This window comes from Lepidochelys kempii, chromosome 5, assembly GCF_965140285.1.
Source record: "Lepidochelys kempii isolate rLepKem1 chromosome 5, rLepKem1.hap1, whole genome shotgun sequence".
Taxonomy (NCBI): Eukaryota; Metazoa; Chordata; order Testudines; family Cheloniidae; genus Lepidochelys; species Lepidochelys kempii.
Window position 1 is genome coordinate 84,701,201 of NC_136384.1, and position 22,509 is coordinate 84,723,709.

The 22,509-nt window shown below is 41.6% G+C and overlaps 1 protein-coding gene across 1 annotated transcript in view; it reads right to left on the reverse strand.

Annotated features, from left to right (window-relative positions):
• Positions 1-22,509, reverse strand: part of SYK (spleen associated tyrosine kinase) — an 81,323-nt gene that overhangs the window by 28,739 nt on the left and 30,075 nt on the right. The window contains exons 2-3 of the mRNA XM_073344903.2: positions 14,214-14,666; positions 12,907-13,067 (exon numbers count right to left, since the gene is read on the reverse strand). Coding sequence (XP_073201004.1) covers positions 12,907-13,067; positions 14,214-14,627 — 575 coding nt within the window. The 5' untranslated portion in view covers positions 14,628-14,666. The remainder of the gene's footprint in view (positions 1-12,906; positions 13,068-14,213; positions 14,667-22,509) is intronic.

Here is a 22,509-nt window from a genome sequence, read left to right on the forward strand (position 1 = left end):
AGTTGTATTTACGTCTCTCTAGTACCTCAAATAAGGTGGACAACAGCAGATAGGTAGATACAGTGAAAACTGATTATTCATTCTTTTATCCTATATCCTAATACAAAGATTGGGGGGGGCGGGAGTTATCTGAAATTAATAGCAGGTTAAGATAAGCATAAATAAAAAGAGAAACATTGAATTAGCTTGTGGTGTTTACTACTATAAGTAAGGATTATGTCATGGAGGTCATGGATTCTGTGACTTTCAGAGACCTCTGTGACATTTTCCACTTCAGCCTTGGGATGGGGGCCATGGAGTTCTGAGCCACTGTGGGTGGCAGGAGTGCCATGGAGCTGTCTGCTGCTGCGGGTGGCGAGGGAGCCCCAGAGCTCTCAGCAGTGGCGGTGGTTGCTGGACCCTGCCCTGCACACAGCAGGGCTCAGACTTCAGTTGTCCCCCCATCAAACCTCCCCTTAATTTTTAGTAGAAGTCACAGATGGGTCAGGAGGTTCTGTTAATTTTTGTTTATTGCCTGTGACCTGTCCATGACTTTTTCTAAAAATAACTGTGAAAAAAGTTTACCTTAACTATAAGTCATGTTCAAACAACAGAGCAGGATTTTAAAAAGCAGTTTAATTTTATTAATTATGTTAATATTTGTTAAGCAAATTAGATTTTATGCTTCCGGACGCAAAGTCTGCAGTGGATACATAAAGCATTGCACTGTTGGTTATGCACGCAACAATGATTTTCTCTCTCTGAAGTATCTCTTTATAGCTACTGCCCCAGACAGAGTGCTCATCTTAATGGACCTGTGGCAAAAAGTCAAATCCTGGTTCTGTGTCCTTATGTGTTTGGAATTCAAGTGCAATTCTTATTTATTTTACATAATACTAGGTTATGAAGATGATCCATGTTCTCTCCCCATTATCTTCATTGGTAAGATAAGGACAATCAAAAGTTACCTAGGAGACCATGGAATGTAGTGCAAAAAAATGTGTACTATTCACATTCAGCCAGGATACTGGCTAAACAGGAGGTCTTAAAACAATATATGAAGCGCCTGCATTCAGTAGTACTGCTTTTAAAACCATACTGCACGTTGTAGTCACATTAATCCAGTATGGGTTTGTCTCCCTTCAGTGGCTGACCCCAGGAAATGGTTTGAGCATGCTACTGCCTCTATGCTGTCACACTGGTCCTTTATCAGAAAAAGTAGACTTTTAACTTTAGATCCAGAGGCCCCAGGTTCAAACACTGCTGGTAGGAGGCTGTCAACTGAATTGGTCAGTACGTTTTCTGATGTAACGTCTTCCCACTGGAAAATGCAGCTTCAACTACATTGCAACATTCTGAGGGGACGTGTCAATTCTGACTAAACTTTAGACTGAAACCTGTCTGGTTTCCTGCCACCTCACCTACATGCCTTCCTGGACTCCTGAGCAGCCCATTTGTCAGACTGCCAGGCTCCCTAGGTTCCTTGGCTGGCCAGGCTGCCCGACTCAGGCAAGTGGCCCAACTCCCAGGGCAATTGCCTGTAGAGGGAGTCAGGCAGCCAAGAAAACATGCCAAAAAATTCCATTTTTGGTTCTCCTGCCTGTGAAAAATTGCAGTGTTTTGACCGTTTTCTCCCAATTCGAGACAAAGGGTTTTTTGGTTGTCCACCTCCTCACCCCCCAAATTCAAAATTTTTCATGGGTGGGAAAAATTGTTTCTCAGCCAGGTCTATATGTCAAACAGCTTTCAGAGTTTAAATGATATTGAAATGAGTTCACAGTATTAAAGAACTGAAAAGCTGAATCATTGTTAAGGTTAAGATTTTGCCATGGTTATTTTTAGTAAAAGTCACGGACAGGTCGCAGGCAATAAACAAAAATTCCTGGAAGCCTGTGACCTGTCTGTGACTTTTACTAAAAATAATGGGCTGATGGAGGGGTGACTGAAGCCCGAGCTCCAATGGGGGTGGGAGGGGTCCAGCAGCTTCCAATACCACTGCAGCTAACAGCTCCAAGGCCCCACCACGATCCATGATGGCAGGGAATTACAGGTCTCCCCAAAACCAATAGTGGCTAAGAGCTCTGGGTCACCACCGGCTGACAGCTCCAGTCCCTCCACACTGGGGGTGAAGCAGAAAATGTCACAAAGGTCTCTGAAAGTCATGGAATCTGTGAGTTCTGTGACCTCTGTGACATAATCTTATACTTAATCATTGTCAACTAGTTTCTCAAAGAACTTAGAGGTAAATATATGGCATGAAACCTATGTCACACCCCATTCCCCCCCCCCCACACACACACAGGAAGGCAGATCAGCACTGCATGTTGCTAACACTGTTGCAAGCATCACAAAGCATTTTGGGGAGGGTCAAAGGTGTGAGTGGGGAGTGGAAGATTCCTTTGCAGGCTGCGAGAGGCTAAAGGGGGAAGAAGGGAGAGAGCAGAGAACAAGTTAACTCAACACTTCGGCTAGCTCAGTCTGAAGATAAGACGCTGGCTCCAGCTCAAGGCCAAAGCACACAACTGACGCTCGGCGGCCTGCCAAGAAAGATGGGGGTGGGGGGCCTGGATTCCAACTCCGACCAGCCGCGAGAAAAGAAGATTCAACTGCATAAATCTGCAGCAGCTGCAAAACCGAGCAAGACAGTGAAGGCTGACAAGGGGGAAAACAACTAATGTAGTGTCCCTAAAGCCAGGATGTTTTGGGAAAACTGAAGAAGCCATGAAAGGCCGGCTTGGACCAGTACAAAGAACATGGGGAGGGAGTGGAGGGGAGGCAGAAATCCCAGACTAAGATGCCCCCAAAGGACCCTAAGGTTTAAAACCCGCCCGAGAGCTGAAGCAAATTGGAGATTGGCAGCGGACCCTGGACGACCTGTGCGCACAGGACAGAACTCCTGTCCACCTCTGCCCCTCTTCTTCTTACATTACACCCAGGCCTGTCCAGCCTTGGGTAGTGCAGGTGTGAGTATGAAAGTGGGTTAGGGCTTCGGGTACTAATGCTTTCTTCCTTCCTCTGAGTGACGTGGGGAGCACCCATCACTCTCTGCTGTTATTTTATTATTTTATCAATAAAGCTTTAAAACTTAGACACTTGGTGTGTTCGGTCATCTCTTCCCTTAACGATCCTGTGGCCTCAGCCTGATCACCTGACGCCTCAGGCAGATTGGTAACAGAAATCTGTCACACCCAGACATGGTACTGAGAGGCTTTTGTTGGTGTTGTATTTATTAATACACAATTAGGTCACGTTCCTGTAACTCCATTGGGCTTTGTAATGCTTTCCTGGTTGCTGTGAAGGAAAGGGGTTTAATTCTCTTCCCCTTTCCTGGTTCCTGATGTGTGTGTTTGTTTCCCCTCTTCTCTTATACGTAAGATGGAAGGAGTCTCTCCTTTCCTTGCACCCACCATCTCTTGGCAGGTAGGAGTCCCAGTACCTTTCTCTCCTCCTCATGCCTGCACAGAAAATACCAGGTTTCCAGTGGCATTTATATGGATGAGTTTGTCCAGCACACTTTGAAATGCCTGAGCCACAGTTGTGTGATTCTCTCTTTTTTCTCTCTGCCTTCATTTCATGTAGAAGCAGCAAAGTGTAAGCCAGGTCAGGACACCAAGTAGGAGGCACATGTTGGTCCCTGAAAAGCTGTATCCTACTTCAGAATATTTTCCTTTTCATCTGTGATCCTTAAAAAACTTACTGTAATCAGAGTCTACTCTCTCGTTGATATCTGGTCCTGAGAGACTGTATGAAGGTAACTCATTAACAGTAATAATCTCTGCGCATGTAAAATGTCAGCCTAAGTAGAGCAGATCAATATACTGGATACAGGATTGCTTTACATGTTATTGGGAGATAATAGATTATATTTCTTAATATGGTGCAAGTTATTTTCTGAATGGAGGTCTGAATTCTATGGAATGTAATGCAAAATTGCATATCTATTTTGGAGACAATGCTCTCCACTCTGAACATTTATTTCTAGTTCTTTTAATTATTAACAGCAATACACAGGACAACAAACTGCAAGTCATTCTCCATTTTAGCAGAGACCTTGCTGCTCTTGACTGGTCAGTCAGTACAGGAAGTCAGTGTGCTAAGTACCTATATGTTAAGAAAAACCACAAACAATATGGTTCAGGTTTCTTTTAAAGTGGTAGGCAAGCTATTTTTGTTTCAGAAAAAAAATATCTTATTCTATTTCCCCTTTTGGCAAGTCAGTGTTCCAATCACATTTATGTTCTGTACATTTACATTTTAACCAACAAATATAACTTTGCATGCAAAATGGCTGAATGAGCAGTTCAGAACAACCCATGATCAAGCTCAAACAAGTCCCATTTGAATTCAATGAATCAAATCAAATCATATCACATCCATTGTTACTATATCACATAGCATTGTGATGTTAAGATGCTAGCACTATGATGCAATTAAGAGCCTGCACACTTTCAGATGGCCTTCAAACGTGTTGTCACAGCTCAAAACTAAATGCTTGCTGCCTTTGCAAGACAGTGTGAAGTGCTCTTAGAAGCTGGGTTTCACAATTTCATTTTGGTTTTGTAATAGTAACTTGTGAAACTGATCATGGTTTTCTAGGTTAAGCTAATCCCAAGGAACTCTTGCTAAGTATATACTGCTTAGCACTTAATAAAATTCACCACTTAGTGTGTCTCCTTTGCCCATGGAGTTTGAACAAACTTAAAAATTAAAGTGAAACTAACAAAGAGAGAACTACCTAAATTGAAAATGATAACATTTTCTGAACAGCTGGATAAGTGAAATCAGCAAGTTTTGCACAGCTCTCATTGTGGCAGGGTGATACTGGCAATGCCACATCAGTGTCGCCATGTTGGATTTGGGGTTCACCTACATTATTTTGCATATACAGAAGTTTCTGTTTAGTAATTTTCAGAATTGCAAAAACAATGTAACTGATTAGACTGTGTGTTGTAACCGGGTTGTACAATCATAGAATATCAGGGTTGGAAGGGACCTCAGGAGGTCATCTAATCCAACCCCCTTCTCAAAGCAGGACCAATCTCCAATTTTTGCCCCAGATCCCAAAATGGCCCCCTCAAGGATTGAATTCTCAACCCTGGGTTTAGCAGGCCAATGCTCAAACCACTGAGCTATCCTATCCCCCCCTGCACCACAGCATTTATGAATCTTCAATAAATTCCCATGCAGGAGTTCAGATGATACAATAATAAATCCCTTGCCAAAATGGTTTTCTGTAGGCATTGTACATTTTTAAACTTTTTTAAAAATCAAGATCAATTAAAGAAACCAGTAGTAGAATACCACCTGCTCCTCCATCCCAACACTTACATACACCCAGAGAAGTAAAATATAACATTTAATGCCTGGAAACAAAAGATTGCTCCTATTCCTACTGAAGTCAGCTCTCATAGATAGCAATAACAGGTGGAATCACACTGGTATCCAAATGTTTTGTACTAGTTATATTTTAAACACCAAGGTTACAATGAATTTGCAACCAAAAATTAAGTATTGAGTGGTGCAGTAAAAACAGAATTTATTCATTCCATTGGTTGGAATTCTTCCACTCAATCTGTCCCTTGGATTTCTTAGGTCCTTACGACTGTAAGGTTAAGTGACAATTGATAGCTATTTCAAGGATAAATGTAAATCCTGTAGGCTCATTTAAACATTTTCTTGGATAAAGTCTCGATTTTATCTCAGTACCTTTTGCTTCCAAACAAAACCAAATGATCCCCTCTGTAAAAAAATAAAAAAAACTTGGGGGAAAAATATTGTATATATAATGTGGAAAATTCATGACCTTCTACCGTTGGGGAAGTTTGGAAGAAGTTAGTGACAAAAGACTTGGTTTTGGAATGTTGTGGAACTCAAGGATGCTTGAAGAATCACAACTGTGAATTGATTGGAGGCCCTCTCAAAATATTGGGTTCCTGCTTGGGTCTTTGCAGACCCCTAAAGAGCAACCACGTGAAGCCATTACAGGGACTGTAAGCAAGCTATAATTTATACAAAAAAAATCACTGACACCAACTTCCAACCCTAGTCATCAGTTTACATTTTGAAGGCTATATTTAGCACTAAAAGGGGCTGGTAATTTTGTGGGGGAGGAAAGTCCCTCCTCCCAGTTAAATATTGGTGGGGACAAGTGCTCCCTACTTTCCATTGGGTCCAACACCCATGAAAGTGTAGCCAAAAAAAGGCTGACAGTAAGTCTGGTGGAAAGTGAGACGAGAAGAGGAAACATATAGTGTAGTTACGCATCCTCTTTTCATGCTCATGTGTATGTGTGTCCTACCCCCAGGCCATAGAATAGAGAGAGCTATCTGGCCCATAGTCAACAACTAACATGATCCTGTAATACCTTTATCAGTGGAATAGTTGGGTAGAATTTTCCAGTTCCCTAATTAAAGTATCATAGATATTTTTATTTTCATGATAGCCGATGTCAGCAGTTCCCAGTCCTATTTATAGATACAGAGCTAATAAAAATAATGCAAATGTGCATTACACAATTCAGCACCATGTAGTTTGGTCAGGCAGTATTTCAAAAGAAAAGCAGACTGCTGAGACTAGATTCCCACTTAAAAAAACAGCGTCAATTGTTCCAGTACATGAGAAAAGCATTTAGTGTCATCAGGTATAATATCACATCAAATAATGCTGGGCAGGATGCCATTAGTCATTTTAATGGACTAGACTAGCTTTGCTCGGCCTTGGCAAGCTCAAAAGATACTGTAGGCATCCTTGTGATATTAAAATTATGTTTTGGTTCCTTCCTGGTACTTCTACATGGATGTTCAAGCAATATACAAACTATATGTGGCTGTGAACCTTCTGATAACATGTACACGATCGTATGTAATTACAATAATTAAAGAAGATGTATGTGTTTGTACTGAATGCTGAATTTAAAAGTTTATAAATGTGTTAGAAATTACATATCTCATTTCAAACCGAAAGATTTGAAGCTGTACGGCTAAATTTCTAAATCTAGCCTTTATGTCTTGTAGGAGTTCATCTTCTAAACACATGCTTATAAAACTAAATTTACAAATTCAAAGTCAGGTGTATACTGGCTACTATTGCTTAGTTAGGTGCTGGAGCTCAAGCAATTTTTGCACATTCATAACTGATGCGGAAAGCCCAGAGGTACTGGGGCCATGAACTGCCAAACCACTAATTAAGCACTGCTGGCCACCACTAACAACAGCAGCACAGACAAACAGATACCACAGGTATTTTCCATTGAAAGTGCAGGAGAAAACTGGCATTTTTGATATGGCTGGTTTGTACTTGTTGGCAAACGTTTATTGTATTTCTTAATGGGAATTTACTGTGACCACGCACAAACCTGTATTTGAAAATTGATAGACTTCTAATCAAATTTTAGAGCCCCGCAGAGAGAAGAATGAAATAATAAGAAAGTTGACAAGTATTTTACAACAATATCGCAATGAACTTTCAGTCTATTCTTCATTTAATGAATGCCACCTGTTGGGGTGGTGATGAGGCCGTAAAATTTCCCAGACCTCTTTTGTTGCAAAGAAAACATGTTTCCATGTTCTGAAATGGAGAAAATGCTTTCTCTAGTTCTTAAAAATGCTAACTAGTAAGGCTATTTCTGCAATAAATGAGAAAAAACCTTGATTTGATCTTCTACTCCTCAAATGCTAGTACATCATCTAGGAGTAGAAACTAGATCTCTCTGCATCTGGGGCAAAGTGCTAACACAACCAGCCACGCTGTTAGAAACTGAAAAATGATCTGCATGAAGCTGAGGGGGTAATGAAGCAGTTTTCTAGTGACTACATCACATTATATACCTAACTCAGTTTTTTTTTTTTTAGAACAGGCAGATCAGTCAGTCAGGGAGGGTTTAGAATCATAGAATCTCAGGGTTGGAAGGGACCTCAGGAGGTCATCTAGTCCAACCCCTTGCTCAAAGCAGGACCATTCCCCATCTAAATCATCCCAGCCAGGGCTTTGTCAAGCCTGACCTTAAAAACCTCAAAGGAAGGAGATTCCACCACCTCCCTAGGTAACTCATTCCAGGGCTTCACCACCCTCCTAGTGAAAAGATTTTTCCTAATATCCAACCTAAACCTCCCCCACTGCAACTTGAGACAGTGCTGTCATCTGCTACCTCGTTCTGTCATCTGCTACCACTGAGAACAGTCTAGATCCATCCTCTTTGGAACCCCCTTTCAGGTAGTTGAAAGCAGCTATCAAATCCTCCCTCATTCCTCTCTTCCACAGACAACAATCCCAGTTCCCTCAGCCTCTCCTCATAAGTCATGAAGAACCTCACAGAAGTCATTCACAGCAAGTTCCCAGAAATTACCACTTTTAGTGAAACTATTTTACTGCACATAAACATCACTTAAGCATCAGAAAATTACTCACTAGTAATTCTGTTTGTTATAGTTCTCTTCCACCCTCCTATCCAGTAACAGAATTTATAGACAGTGGATGCTACTAGCAATGAGCCAAAGAATGTAAGTATACCTAATGGCATTTGGAGTACTTAATGGCCAATAAGTTTCAGAAGGGAATGACAAAGTCAACTAAGGCTATGTCTACACTAGCACTTTTGTCGGTGAGGGATGTGAAAAACACACACCCCTGAGCGACATAAATTACACTGACAGAAGCACTGGTGTGGACAGCACTATGTTGGCGGGAGACCATCTCCCACTGATATAGCTACTGCTGCTCATTGTGAGTTGTTTAATCATACCAAAGTGAGAGAGCTCTCTCCCATTGGCATAGAGCGGCTACACAGGAGACCTTACAGCGGCTCATGGGAGACCCGTGCTATTGTAGGGTCTCTAGTGTAAACATAGCCAAAAAGTACACTGAAAAAAAACAGAGATGCTGGGTAGTCACTTTACAAATTCCAGAGGCAGAACCTCCTGTCAATCACTATACTTATGTGGGACTTCACAATTTTGGATGTAGCTGTTCGGCCTGGCCTTAAGGTAATGGGAAATAATTGTTAATCCACTAGTAGCCTTCTTTCCCTTGTTATAATCTCAAAAAAATTAATTGTTAACTTTTTATAAATTATGAGCATGATTTATGTAAAACTTCTGATCTCACTCATCTCTGCTGCAAAGAGACATTGCAACATAACATATTTAAAACAAGAGGTTAATTGACACTAAATGGATTGTTTTGGGGTAGAGGATGGAGGGGGAATCCCCCCCCCCCCCCGCCCAACCTCAGAACTGAAGGAAAGAAATGAGCAGGACACCTCTTCCCCCATTCTGCAAGCTACATTGATAGTAACTGAAAATTCTCCCTAAAGAGAAAGAAGTTCTTATGTGTCACTCTTAGTTTCCTACAGTTTCTAAAGATATGGCTCCTAAAGCTTTGAATGGGTTCTACAAGTACCTGGAAAACCAATCGTAGGATCTACTGAAGAACAAATGGTCAATGCCTAGGTCTCCTCAAAAGAAGAGGACAAAGAAGCATTTGGATATAGGGAAGAGAATCGATTTCTCTGTCTTGATGGGACCATATAAAGATGAAATGGCTGAGGTGGACTTGCACAAACTTGATTCAGAGACCTCTTTAGAAACCAGCCATGAAAAAAACCAAGAACATTCTGGGGGGAGCAGGAATACACATCCAGTCACACTCAGAACTTCTCACTGGAAAAGGTATTGCTAATCCAGGAATAGGCAAGGGAAGTCAAGTGCAATCCTCTGTGTGACAGTCAGCCAACTCTTTCAAGAAACTCTCATCTCTGAACCAGCACTACTCAATATTCTGCCATCAGACCAAAGTGTCCCAAGGTATAGAAGAAGAGCAGACCTGTGAGAGGAAGTCTCATCCACTCGGAAATTTTCTCACCATGGTTAATTCTGTTCTGTCCATCAGGGAAGCAGGAACCTTGACTGCAAAATACACAGAAAGAACCAGAATAGCACTAAACTACTCCAGCAACAAATCACTGGACAGACTGTTTCTTTTCCAGAGCATAAGAATCTTCTTCCACTCAGCTTCTGAAGACAAAGCCTGCAGTATCTGTGCACTTCAGTATGTGATTACATTTTCTGAACAGATAGGAGCATAAAATGACCTTTGAGAATTCCTAACCCGAACTACCTACAGCTATTTATATACTTATCTGCTTGTTCTGGGGGGCAGAGTACTTGAGTTCTGGTGGTATCTGTAATCTTCTGAATTTAAACGGGATAGGAGAGCCTTCTCTCACCTGCCATTCCTCAATAATAAGGGGAGCCCTTGAAAAGTCTTCTTTCTGGATTATCTTCATATTTCATAGCAGTGAAAACTTTCCAGGTTTGATAACACCAGTTCTCCTATGAGATACTCCTGAAGGGATCTAGATGTTAGACATATTCAGACTCAGACCCTTTTATTGGACACCGAATCAAGAGAAGTAGGAAAAGTAGGAAGTGCAAAGTTGGTCAGGACTCTGACAGATTTCTTGGGTGTATAAGCTCTAGAGATGGTTGCAGAAGAGCATATAGCAGCACTAGGAATCTTCCAATCTTAGCTACATTTTTTCTAAAGGGAAAGGCAGAATGGTTCAAGAAATCAGATGACAGCAATTGACGCAAGCCTACTACTGAGTCGGACAGTGTGCTGAAAACCCTTGACATACCTTCCTTCTACTAAGCCCTAGCTTTCCTCAACCTCCTTCTCTTCTAATTTCATGTTGACTTCTGGTCTCTGCCACACCAAGTGAGCTCCCTCATTGCTAAGTGTGATGGGGTGCTTGCCCCACACTCGGGTCTAAGGGATTAATAGAGTCCTAGGGAGGCTGCGCAGGAGGCAGCCAATCAGAGAAGGGCTGAAGGAAGCAGCCAATCAGGGGCAAGAAGGCCAATATAAAAAGGGAGCTGCAGGGCAGAGGAAGGCAGTTCTCTGCTGGGAGCCCAGGGAGGAAGGACTGTGTCTCTGGAGGGCTGAGAGAAGTGCCAGTACCCTGGACAGAGCAGTGCTGTAAGCAGGGACCTGGGGAGCAAGAGACAGCTCCTGGCTGGCTGTTGGGGTTTGCAGGCTGAGGCCTTGAGGCAAAGGCAAAAAGGATGCTGGGGCCATGAGGAAGTGGCCAGACAATTCACTGCAGTAGCCAGTAAGGGAAGTGGCTGAACAGTGGACTGCAGGTCCCCCAGAAGGGTGGGGGGAGCACAGTGTGTGGCATGGCCGGAGGACTGTGTTGCTGAAGAGGACACTGCAGTCCTTGGAGAGACATGGGCCCTAGAGCAGGAGTGATGGTGGTGAGGCACCACCCAAAAGGGTGCACTGACATGCAGAGCTAATTCACATGATAGACGTCAGAAGGCACCAGAGTGGTGAGTGAACCTCATTACACTAAGCTGTGTGCTGAGTCCAGGTTCTCCAATAAAGCTGCTGAGAACCATCTCAAGCAAGCTGAAGCCATAACTGCCCAACCCCTACTGGGAACAGCAGATGTTCAAAGTGACCAGAAAGCACTTATCTCCACTGAAGGCAAAGAAGTGTTTCAGGAAGGACAGCTCTTGCACCTTCTTCTGTTTGTTGTTAGGCTTCTTCTGCTTTGGAAGCTGCTTCCATGATGTGTGTACAGATTCCGGAAAATAAAGACAGCTGCCACAAGCAGGCTGCCGGAGTTGCTCAGTTGCGTGTCTTAACTCAGACCACATACAAAGTAAATTCCAAGAAATAGCAGGAAGAAGATGAGAACACCTATTGAGAAGGCACAGAAATTCTACACTCCATGAAGCTGCCAAGCTTGCCTGTCTGTACCAGCAAGAGAAAAAAACCACATAATCTGTTTTAGAGCAGCTACTGTCACAGAAACAAGTGTATACAGTGCTTAGTCTATAAATACAAGGTAGATTCTTATACACATTGCTATATATTGTTGTTTGGGAAGGAATATTTATGTGATGTGTGTGACTTGTAACCTAAAGCTTTGTTTCCTTTCTATCACTCACAGAAGTGTTGGAGTTCCTGTTCCTGTTTAATAAAGGAGTGGTTTATTTCTCAACTTCTACCGTGGAAAACACATATTGGGCAAATTATTACAGAAACCAGGAAAATGACTCAGGGCTAGATTGTCACTTTGCCCCCTATCCAGTTTACAGTGTGTAGCTGCATTGGTCCAGGAGCAGACCAGGGAGGGAACTGTGACTACAGCTAGGCAAAATTTGTTCGGTGAATAGTAAATTAATCCGAAAATGCATTTTCTGAGGCACCAGAACAATTTGTAATTCCGGATTGAATTCAACCCACAAAATGTTTTGATTGAGTCAAATTAGCATTTTCCAAGAGAAAACTGTCCCATTGGAAAATTTTCAGCCCACCTCTTCTCCTGACAAACTAGCTCTGATTAATCATTATCCCAAATGTCTTGTTTGTGATCAGGTAAACAGTAGAGGGGTTATATGAGTGGATAGAGAAATAGACACAGAATGGAATGATAAAGTGAAAGGAGCATTATTTAATTACATTCTTGCTGCCACTTAGTTGCAGAACAAAGTATTGTCATTGCCTCCTTGAAAAACAAATAATAATTATGGACACTAAATGATAACATAGTTTACTAGTATTTTGTATTTCTTTGATATCACATTCAGTACTATACCCTCAGTCATAATATAAAGCTGAATGGAATTTTCTTGACACTCTGAATTCCTCTGCTGCTTCATACAGATTTAACCTCAATGTCTGCTTGAACAAAACATGATGCTTGCTTTCACTCTATATTTTCATTTGAGTAAAGGTGAAAAACTAATCTCGAAGACATCTGCTTAGCTTTGGAATGGTTAGCAGCAATGAATGTCACACTGCATTGGGCTTTCCCACAGTGAACACCCAACTCCTTTCTCACAGTCTCATTCATGATTTAGTTATGGAAGAGGTGCAGCAACCATGGTGGCAACTGCCACTACCAGAGATGAAAGTACTCACAAAAATTTTCCATTGGTCCTTGTCCCTAAAAGAACGCGATGCTCTGATTCTTCCCGAGAGATCTTCTCATGGAACCAAGGCATCTTCTCATGGGCAGTAGTGGCAATCAGTTTCTCCAGCTGTGGTTTTTGACTAATAATAGCTTGTTCGAGGGCATTACCCTGCAGAGTGGGAAAAGCACAGAAGGGTCAGTTGTACTGTTTTCTGTTACAGTGCAAAAAACAAAACAAAACCCAACAAACACAACATCATAGTAAATGCCAATTACTGGACTGTGTGAGACACATCCAAAGTCTGTGGATAATCAGAGTTTTAGATCAAATTAATCTGGTTACTATTCAAGTTTTGGACTCATAGGGCAGAAACTAAATTCAAACAGACAATCCGAAATTCAGACATCTGGAATTTATGTTTGTGATAGATATTGCAATGGGTATCTTTGGGAGACCATATTGTATAAAGAAAAGGAGTACTTGTGGCACCTTAGAGACTAACCAATTTATTTGAGCATAAGCTTTCGTGTAGCTCACGAAAGCTTATGCTCAAATAAATTGGTTAGTCTCTAAGGTGCCACAAGTACTCCTTTTCTTTCTGCGAATACAGACTAACAGGGCTGCTACTCTGAAACCTGTCATATTGTATAAGTTTATGAATGGTTACATATCATTTTGGGCTAGGAATTCTTTGGAACTCCAGTAGGTGGTAAGGCTAGTCACTGAACCTGCAAACAACTCCAGTGGTGTACTGCCCCTTCAGGTTGCGTGCCTATACTGGTTCAAATGGGTTTTCACAGACCAACAGACTAAGGCTTTTGGTATAAAAATGCTGTGTTTAAACTCTCAGTCATGTAGCAAGAAAAGTTCCTGTTCTAAATTGTATATAATCTAAATAGACATACAAACAAAGCAGGCCAGGAGGGGAGGATACAACACAAAATAACTGTGCGCCAAGCACAAACATACACTCTGTATACAACAGCTTCCTTTACAAAAATGTATGTGTTTAACAATTACCTATTTTCCTTTTTTTGGTTTGTTTTCAATCCTGATTGGCATAGAGAGATTTGGTCTTATAACACTTAAAAAATAAATGATAAACTGTGCCACATTTCAGGAAAGAATACATTTATGGCCAAATTAATACAATGTACTGAAAAATAAAGGCTCATAAAACACAAGCAAATATAGCAGCGTTAACACAAACCTAACCACTACACAGCAGTAGCAATGGGTTGGAACCCATATAATATTGACTTTGTAAAAATTCAGAGTGAAGCATCTCTATTGCAGAAATGGGATTGCATTTACCTGTAGGTTCCAAGTTTGTTTGACATATTCCCTGATAAGGGTCTCTTTTAAATCCTCAAATGGCCCTGTTTTTGGCTCAACACCTGGTGGCCGGTTGCAAGGTCTCCTCAGTAGACAAGCAAGACCATCAGCTTCATCTGAGTGATAGTTAATGAGTTCAGCAGGACTCAGATGTGACTTCCCTCCTGCAATGGCATAAAAGCCACTCAGCTCTCTTTCAATTGTGTAGTGATGAACCTTCCTTCCATGTGCCAGGGACAAAGCAAAGCCACCCAGGTAGTTTCGACTCTGGCGCAACAGATATAGTCCATCACTCAGCCCTCCTTGCATCAGGTAATCTTCTGCTTCTTCACGTGTAATATTGCCAAAGAAGTAGGGCAGATGATTAGCACTGTTAGCCATGTTGGCGGCCATGGCTTTTCCTTTTGATCAGCAAGGATTAATGTTTTGTACCTGAAAGGAACGAAGGAAAAATAAGCATCCACTGGAAAAAACAAAAGACAATACTTTGAGGAATTTGGTAATAATCCTCCCCCATTTAAGTCAAAGGGAGTTTTGCCATTGGCTTCAACAGGAGCAAGATGGGGTCCTAACTGTTTTGTCACTCTACAACACAGACATGAGATTACTATTTTTGGGACCAAAAAGGCATAAGGCCATTTCCTGCAATGTTTCATGCAAACCTCCCATTGAACTCAAAGGGCAGTCTGCATATGGGATGATGGCAGAACATACCCTAGAATCAATTGCATATGTGGAGTGCATGCCATGTATACCCTGGGAGCGGCTAGGCCCTCAGAACAATTTTGTCTGGCTCCTGAACTTGCATGAAGGATGCCATTTTGTATATTTAGTTTTTTGTTTTTTTCTAATAAGGTGACTGCATTGAATCTGCTAAGTCTTGCACGTGCATCATGAATTCACCATCTGAAAGAAAGCTGAGCACTTTGAGTTTGAGAGTACAAGATTACCGAATATGGGGGACAGCATGTGTTTATATATAGTAGCATACAGACATTACACATTACATTTGAATAACTGTTTCCCTTTTGCACATCCAGATACTTCACATCTGTATTGACAGAATCATGATTTATTTGTTTTTTAATTAAAGCAGTAATAATTTTTTCTCAAAATAAGAAAGGACACTCATAATAACAAAGGACCAAATTCTGTTCTCAGACATATTTGTGTGACCCCCCATAGTTGTAAACTGGTGTTGTATGTATGTCACTGAGGGCAGATTTTGTTTCTTGCTGTTTAAACAATTCATTAATAGTATTCACTTGATACAATGTTTCAGTTTTAAAAAGCTAGTGTTTTGTTAGAAGTAGAAACAATGGGCCTTGCTGAAGTTAATGGAGCAATGCTGACAAACGTACACCAACTAAGAATCTGACTCCATGTTTAATCCATAGTACTTACACTGGGATGCTGTTTTACAAGTTTACTAGTCTGTCTACAAAAAAACAGTGGATTTTATAGGCTAAGGTAGACCAGCCTATTGCATTACTTTGGACCCTGCTGTGCCAGGTTATTTCTGGCCAGTTCAAAGATACCATCTGTGGATCCCACTGGACTGTGACATCTACAGAAGAATATTCAAGATTACAGATGCAGAAAGACACCTCCCACTTTTCACTTCCACTTTGTTCCACTATGGGGGACCAAAAAATAGGTGTTTCACTTTTCAAACTAGCAGTAGACTATATATGACATGACCAAATATGTCTTTTTATAGCACTGCAGCTGTGCTTATGATTTCATGAGATTCTTTCATCCAAGTTCCTATTGGCAGGTGCTTACAATTTTCAGATAATATATATCCTTTCGGCTAATTTTTATATACTTATTTTCAGCTCAAATGTGAGATACAGAAATGTAGTGTGGCTGCTTCTGAGATAGCCCAGCATGGAGAGAGGAACATTTAAGAAATTTTTTCCCACATATTTTCCCACATTCCTTAATAAGAAAATGATTTTTTTTTGGAGAGACTACAGCCTCAGTGAAGAAGGGATGTTTTGTTAAGTCTGAAAAAACCAGCTGTTAAGTGAAGCGGTTACAATTTACTGGTGATAGTGTGCGGCATGAATGCAGTATATCCTTTTCTTTAGGCCGTGCCGTGTTTATAGTACAACCACTACAGCATCACAGCTACAGCACTGAATCTGTGCTGTTATAGTGCCGCAGTGTAGGTGCTTCCTACGTCTACACGATAGAAAGTGTTTTTCTGTCAGTGTCGTTAATCCAGCTCTCCAAGAGCCAGTAGCTAGGTTGACAGATGAATTCTCCTGTTGACCTAGCCACGTATATACCGGGGGATTAGGTTGACCTAACTATGTGGTCAGGGCACAACATTTTTCACAGTCCTGAGTGATGTCGCTAGGTCAATCTAATTTTTACATTTAGACCAGGCCTCAGAGAAGGGCAATTCCTGACTCTGTTGCTGTGCAGGATCCCCAGCAGCAGAACTAGTGTGGTTTCAGTGTCAAAGGGAAGGGGTAGGATTCTAGGGAGTCTATTCAGGGGATCTGCAACCCTTGCATAACAGGGTTCAGGACACATATGGGACTGGGATCAGGGCCAGGAGATCTATTGCTATGTGAATCTTCTTGTCTTCACTTTGTGCCGGGAAAGGGACACGTTGGAGCTACAGAGCTACTGCAGCCCCACACAGCATAGTGATATGCAGTGCAGTATTTACTACCCTGATTGGTCTGAAACAAAAATCTGTGGTTTAAGAGAGTCACTTGCTACACACTTCTACTTATACCTTGCCTGGGATTTTTGGTCACCCACAGTGATGACAGGCTCCCTATACTTCTGAATAGCCTGATGTTTGGACATTTATGTTCTTAACCTTAAGAATCTATTAATACAGTTTTTATGCATTAAATATGAAAGAATAAATTTAAAAAAATTAAAAAGGCATAAAATCACCAATGAAAATTGAGAATTGATTTAAGAACAAGATAAATGGTGATGTATAAGGGATATCAAATATTGATTTCATACAAAATAACTATTCACAAGGCTGAGACTGTCTGCACAAGATGAAATCTATGAAGGCTTTTCTTCAATGAATTGAATCCATTGGGCATCTAATGATAGACCCAAAGCTCTTAAGAGTGAATATGTGAAGTCACTCTCACATAATACAGTCAGTAAAGAGACATTTAGGTTAATAGATGCTTAAAAGTTGATCTTCTTATGTGGTTTATTATTTCAACAATATATTTGCTTCCCACTCTTGCCGTATTTGTTATACTTTGGACTCATTAGACCAGTGTCAGAGCCTGCTTTCTGAATTTACTGTGCAGTTATTAAAATACAGTTATGTTCTGGGATACATGATATACACAACATGGAAAAATAACAACACAAATTAGGATGAAAAAGTGAAAGGAAATGTAGGGTAAATAAAATAGAGTGAAAGTAAATTTGAATTTTATCTTGTGCTTTGAAGTATATGAAGAGTTTCTTTCTTGCTATCTACCGCAGAGACCACTCTAGCTATAGGCAAACTAGGCAGCAACCTCACATAACAGATTTCTGGGAGAAGTGATTTTACGGGGTACCACAAACCGGTCTATGGAGATATGAATCACAGAGCACCTTAACACATAGTGCTTTAATTGCCCCGTGTGGACCCTCCTGGAACTGCAGTGGTGTAGTCTGTTCACGTCAGACCAGCTGGAAAGGCCCCTGCGCGCACACACGGAAGAGTGCTCGATTTGAGGGTGGGAAGCAGAAATGGGGAAGTGCCTCCCATTTTTCTGGGCTCAGCAGCTATGAGGCGGGGGGGCACGTGGGCACCTGGTACTTGCTCCTGACAGGGATGTGTGCGGGGGAGGGGGTGAGAGTGAATCAGGGATAACTCTGCTTCTCCACCTCCCATGCAACTCCCCCACAACCTCCTATAAACACCCACCATACACCATGTTCTTCCTCCAAATACCCCCCAACCTCCCACACAATCCCCCTAGTCTCCTGCAAGCACCCATCATGCACTCCCTGCTTCTCCCAGACACCCTCCACCCCCAACCTCCCACACTGCTGGTGAATGCTGTAGCGGTCATCACCCTCGGTTGCACAATAAAGGCTCTCTGGACTGGGCGTGGCTCTGAACTGCTGGGGCACCAGGTTGTCTTAGGTGGTCTCTGATCCACAGACATTGTTGTTTCAGTTATAACAGCCTACAGCAGACAAAAATAAGCCACACACACATATTTAATCCATTATTTGCTTGTTACAAAGAATTTTGTGTTACAATAAACACACTAAAACTTATTACTATTCTGAAGTGTTGAAGGGCAAAATTTCATTTCTTAAAAATAATTATCTAAAACAAAACTAACTATTTTACATTAAAAATGCTCTAAACTGCAAAATTGGATGAACACCCATTCACACTTCCACTAGCACTAATAAGAGTTTCCAGGAATAACTCCTGCTCATAATATTTATTTCATCTGTTTATATGATTAAACTAAATACAAAATCTGAAGAGAAGCCAATCAACCATATACAATAATGATAAAAGAATAGTAATAGCATCAAAAACAGACCACACTCCCAAAACAGTGAGTTACAGACTTGTCAGAGGAATGAGAAAACCAAAAGGGAAGTGCCCCCAGAAGGTGTCAGATATAAATCTACTGAACTAAATAGAACTAACAGAGGTAAGGCAGCCAGCAATGGAGTCCTCCAAGAGCTGGTTCTGCCAAAGACCCTTGAGTGACCCTTGTCACTGCCTACAGGCAACAAAATAAGCAGACCATAATTAGCAGGCTGTTAGGTAAGGCAAGGGGCAATCATTCAAGGACCTAGGGCAGGGGTGGGCAAACTACAGCCTGCAGAACCGTTTTAAGCCGGCCCCAGAGCTCCAGACGGGGTGCCGGGTCAGGGGTCACACCAAGCAGCTTGGCCCTGCTATGGCGCTCCAGCCGGGGCGCCAGGTTCGGGGGCCGCACCACGTGGCTCGGCTCCACTCCGGCGCTCCAGCCAGGGCGCCGGGGTGCCACGGCATGGCCCCACTCCAGGGTTTATTTCCAAGCTGGAATATACATAAACCTTGTTTCTAGTGTCTTTGCCTCTTCTTACAGCATCATTACCGCACCATTTCTAGTAGCATGATGCATTACAGCACCATTACATGCATTACAGCACCATTTTTAGTAGCATCATGTTTGTAATTCATGTAATGGTGCTGTAATGCATCATGCTACTAGAAATGGTGCTGTAATGATGCTGTAAGGTGAGGCAAAGACACCGGAACAAGATTCAGAGTAGCAGCCATGTTAGTCTGTATTCGCAAAAAGAAAAGTAGGACTTGTGGCACCTTAGAGACTAACCAATTTATTTGAGCATAAGCTTTCGTGAGCTACAGCTCACTTCATCGGATGCATTCAGTGGAAAATACAATGAGGAGATTTACATACACACAGAACATGAAAAAAATGGGTGTTATCATACACACTGTAAGGAGAGTGACCACTTAAGATGAGCTATTACCAGCAGGAGAGCTGGGGGGGGGGGCGCGGGGGAGAGAAGAAAACCTTTTGTAGTGATAATCAAGGTGGGCCATTTCCAGCAGTTAAAAGGAACGTCTAAGGAACAATGGGGGGAGAGGGGGGAGGAAGGGTTATGTATATTTCAGCTTGGAAATAAATCCTTATAAAATATACTCAAGTATTCTGCTTTAATTGTCCCCAAACGCTACAGCTGACAATAATGTTACTGCAGTGTTTTGAGCTATCACTGCAGAACACCACACCATTCTTAACAAGGGAATCACATGGGCCTGTTTTGGTTAGTCTTCTGATTTGTGAATGCTTGGAGTCAGTAGTACCGCTATTTGGCAGTGGGGAAGTACCATGTCAGATTCTGCTACATCACCACTCTGTCCCTTTCTCAGCTAACCACTGAGCAGCAGCTACAGTCCCACAGCATTCCCTTAGACTTAGCCAAATTCAAAACACTTCACCTCAGAATCCTATATACTTCGACTCTCTACTAAGGGCTTGAACAATCTGCATGATCCGGAAAAACCTAAAAATTGTTTCTCTTTTTGGAAATTGTTCTGGAATATGAACTGGACTCTCAGCTACTAGTTTCTAGAATTTTCTAGCTCTGGCCCTAGCACCAGCTCTATCTCTACTTTCCCTAGCGTGGGAATGGAGAATGCTGAGCTTCCTGGTTAATTAAGGGCATGATCCAATGGCTACAGAGGTCAAGGCTTCCTTTCACTTCAATGAGCTTTAGATGAAGCTGTAACTGGGGAGCATTATTTCAGATTCAGACATGTCATTTCCCCCTCACGAGCAATCACCCAGAGTCAGACCCTCTTCAGAGCCCTCAGGTTTTTAGCCAGTTTAATAACCCTGCCTGACATTCTGATGTCAAGTTTCTATGTTGCTGTTAATTCAGAAACCTAATGAAAACAAAGTTTCAGAAAACTCTCATTTTATTCTTAAAAAGTAGTAAAGGATTCTGAAGTCAGTCACATTAAGTGTGTAGCAGTCACAGGGCCAAAATTTTCAAGAACGCCTAAGTGATTTAGAGGCCTAAGTCTCAGTGAAAGTCAATGCTAAATGCAAATACAATATGCTGGTTACAACAGACACTGCCTTCAGCATATCTAGATACAGAAATGTAGGTTCCACGCCAATGGGGGCTGTGGGAAGTGGCGCGGGCCGAGGGATGTGCTGGCCGCCGGTATCAGCAGCCCCCATTAGCCTGGAATGGCGAACCGCAACCAGTGGGAGCGGCGATCAGCCAAACCTGGGGATGCCGCAAGTAAACAAACTGTCCTGGCCTGTCAGTGGATTTCCCTGATGGGCCGTGTGCCAAAAGTTGCTGATCCCAGTTCTAGAATGATTAAAAATCCAATTTTTTTCAGTAAAAACAATGGATATAAATTATGGCTTTTTATATTAGCTGCCTGAATAGATTTCTGGTATCAAAGTCCAAAGGAATTTTTTGTATATGGAAAAATTATAGGGATTCAATATTCTGCCTAGCAAGTATGTTTTAATAACCATATATATGTAAGCTTATTTAAATTCATTCTGCAATCAAAGAACATATAGTACAATTTGTAAAAGCAATTTTCTACTAAAGGAGAAAGCAGAAAAAGATCTTGGAACTTTGTTCAACAAACGCTTAAGGAACTGTTACTTTGAGTTCACTAAAAATATAAATTTGCTGTTGTCTGTTCTCCCTTCAGTACTGATGACACATGACACCATTAGCTTCCTTTTTAATAAGCCCATTATGGACTGCCTAGCTAGACATTTTATTATCTGAATGAGAAATAGCTAGTTAAGACTCAACTCAAAGATGACAGAGGTGCTGCTTGTGGGTAGAAGAAAATATTTTGAGAATCTAGCAGGTGGCTTGTGCATGTTTATTATTCAGGAAGTACAGATGTTGCTTTTGAGACTGCCTGAATTTACGGGTCACCCTTGACTACCTTTCTCAGACTGGAGGCCAGTGCTGCAGTAATGGTCAAGAATGCTTATTGCCTTGTATTGCTTAACCAGAAGGTCCACCTGCTTCTCTCTGATGCACATCTCACCATTTTATCCAAGGTAGGCTATTGTCATGTGTTCCTAACTGGGCTTTCCTTGAAATTGATAAAATGGTCTACAACAGTTGCAGAATACAGCAGCTCACTTATTTCTCAAGGCCCTTCGTCAGCAGGCCATCACTATTCAGCAAAGCACGTATGTAGGTCATTAACTTCAGGCATGTGCTTAGGTCCCATTAAGAAGACTAGAGCATGTGCTGAGGTGCTTTGATGAAGAGGGATGGACTTAAGCACTTGTTTGTATACTTTGCCAAACTGGGGCCATACATCTTAGAATAGGAATGAAGGATTTATTTACACCTGCCCACCAAAATCTAAACTAGCTGCCGATACACCATAAGGTAAATTTTAAAATTTTAACATTAATACACTCAACCATTTATGTTGTATATAGCATAATTTACCTAATTTAAATGTAATGAAGTTTTCCAATTAAACATTCAAACTAGTCCTTATATCACTTTTTGAACCACGGTGTAAAGTTCAGATACAAAATGTCACACTTTCAGTTTCATCCCAGTACAAGTTAAATGACATACCACTATATACTCATACAAACTATGGTTCAACTCTCCAGTCACTGCCTGACCATGACCCTGCAAAGTACATATGCACATACTCAACTTTAAGCAAATGAGGAATACCAAAGTACTATAAATGAGATTAATCCCATGCTTAAAGGTAAGTTTGTGTATAAGTGCTTTG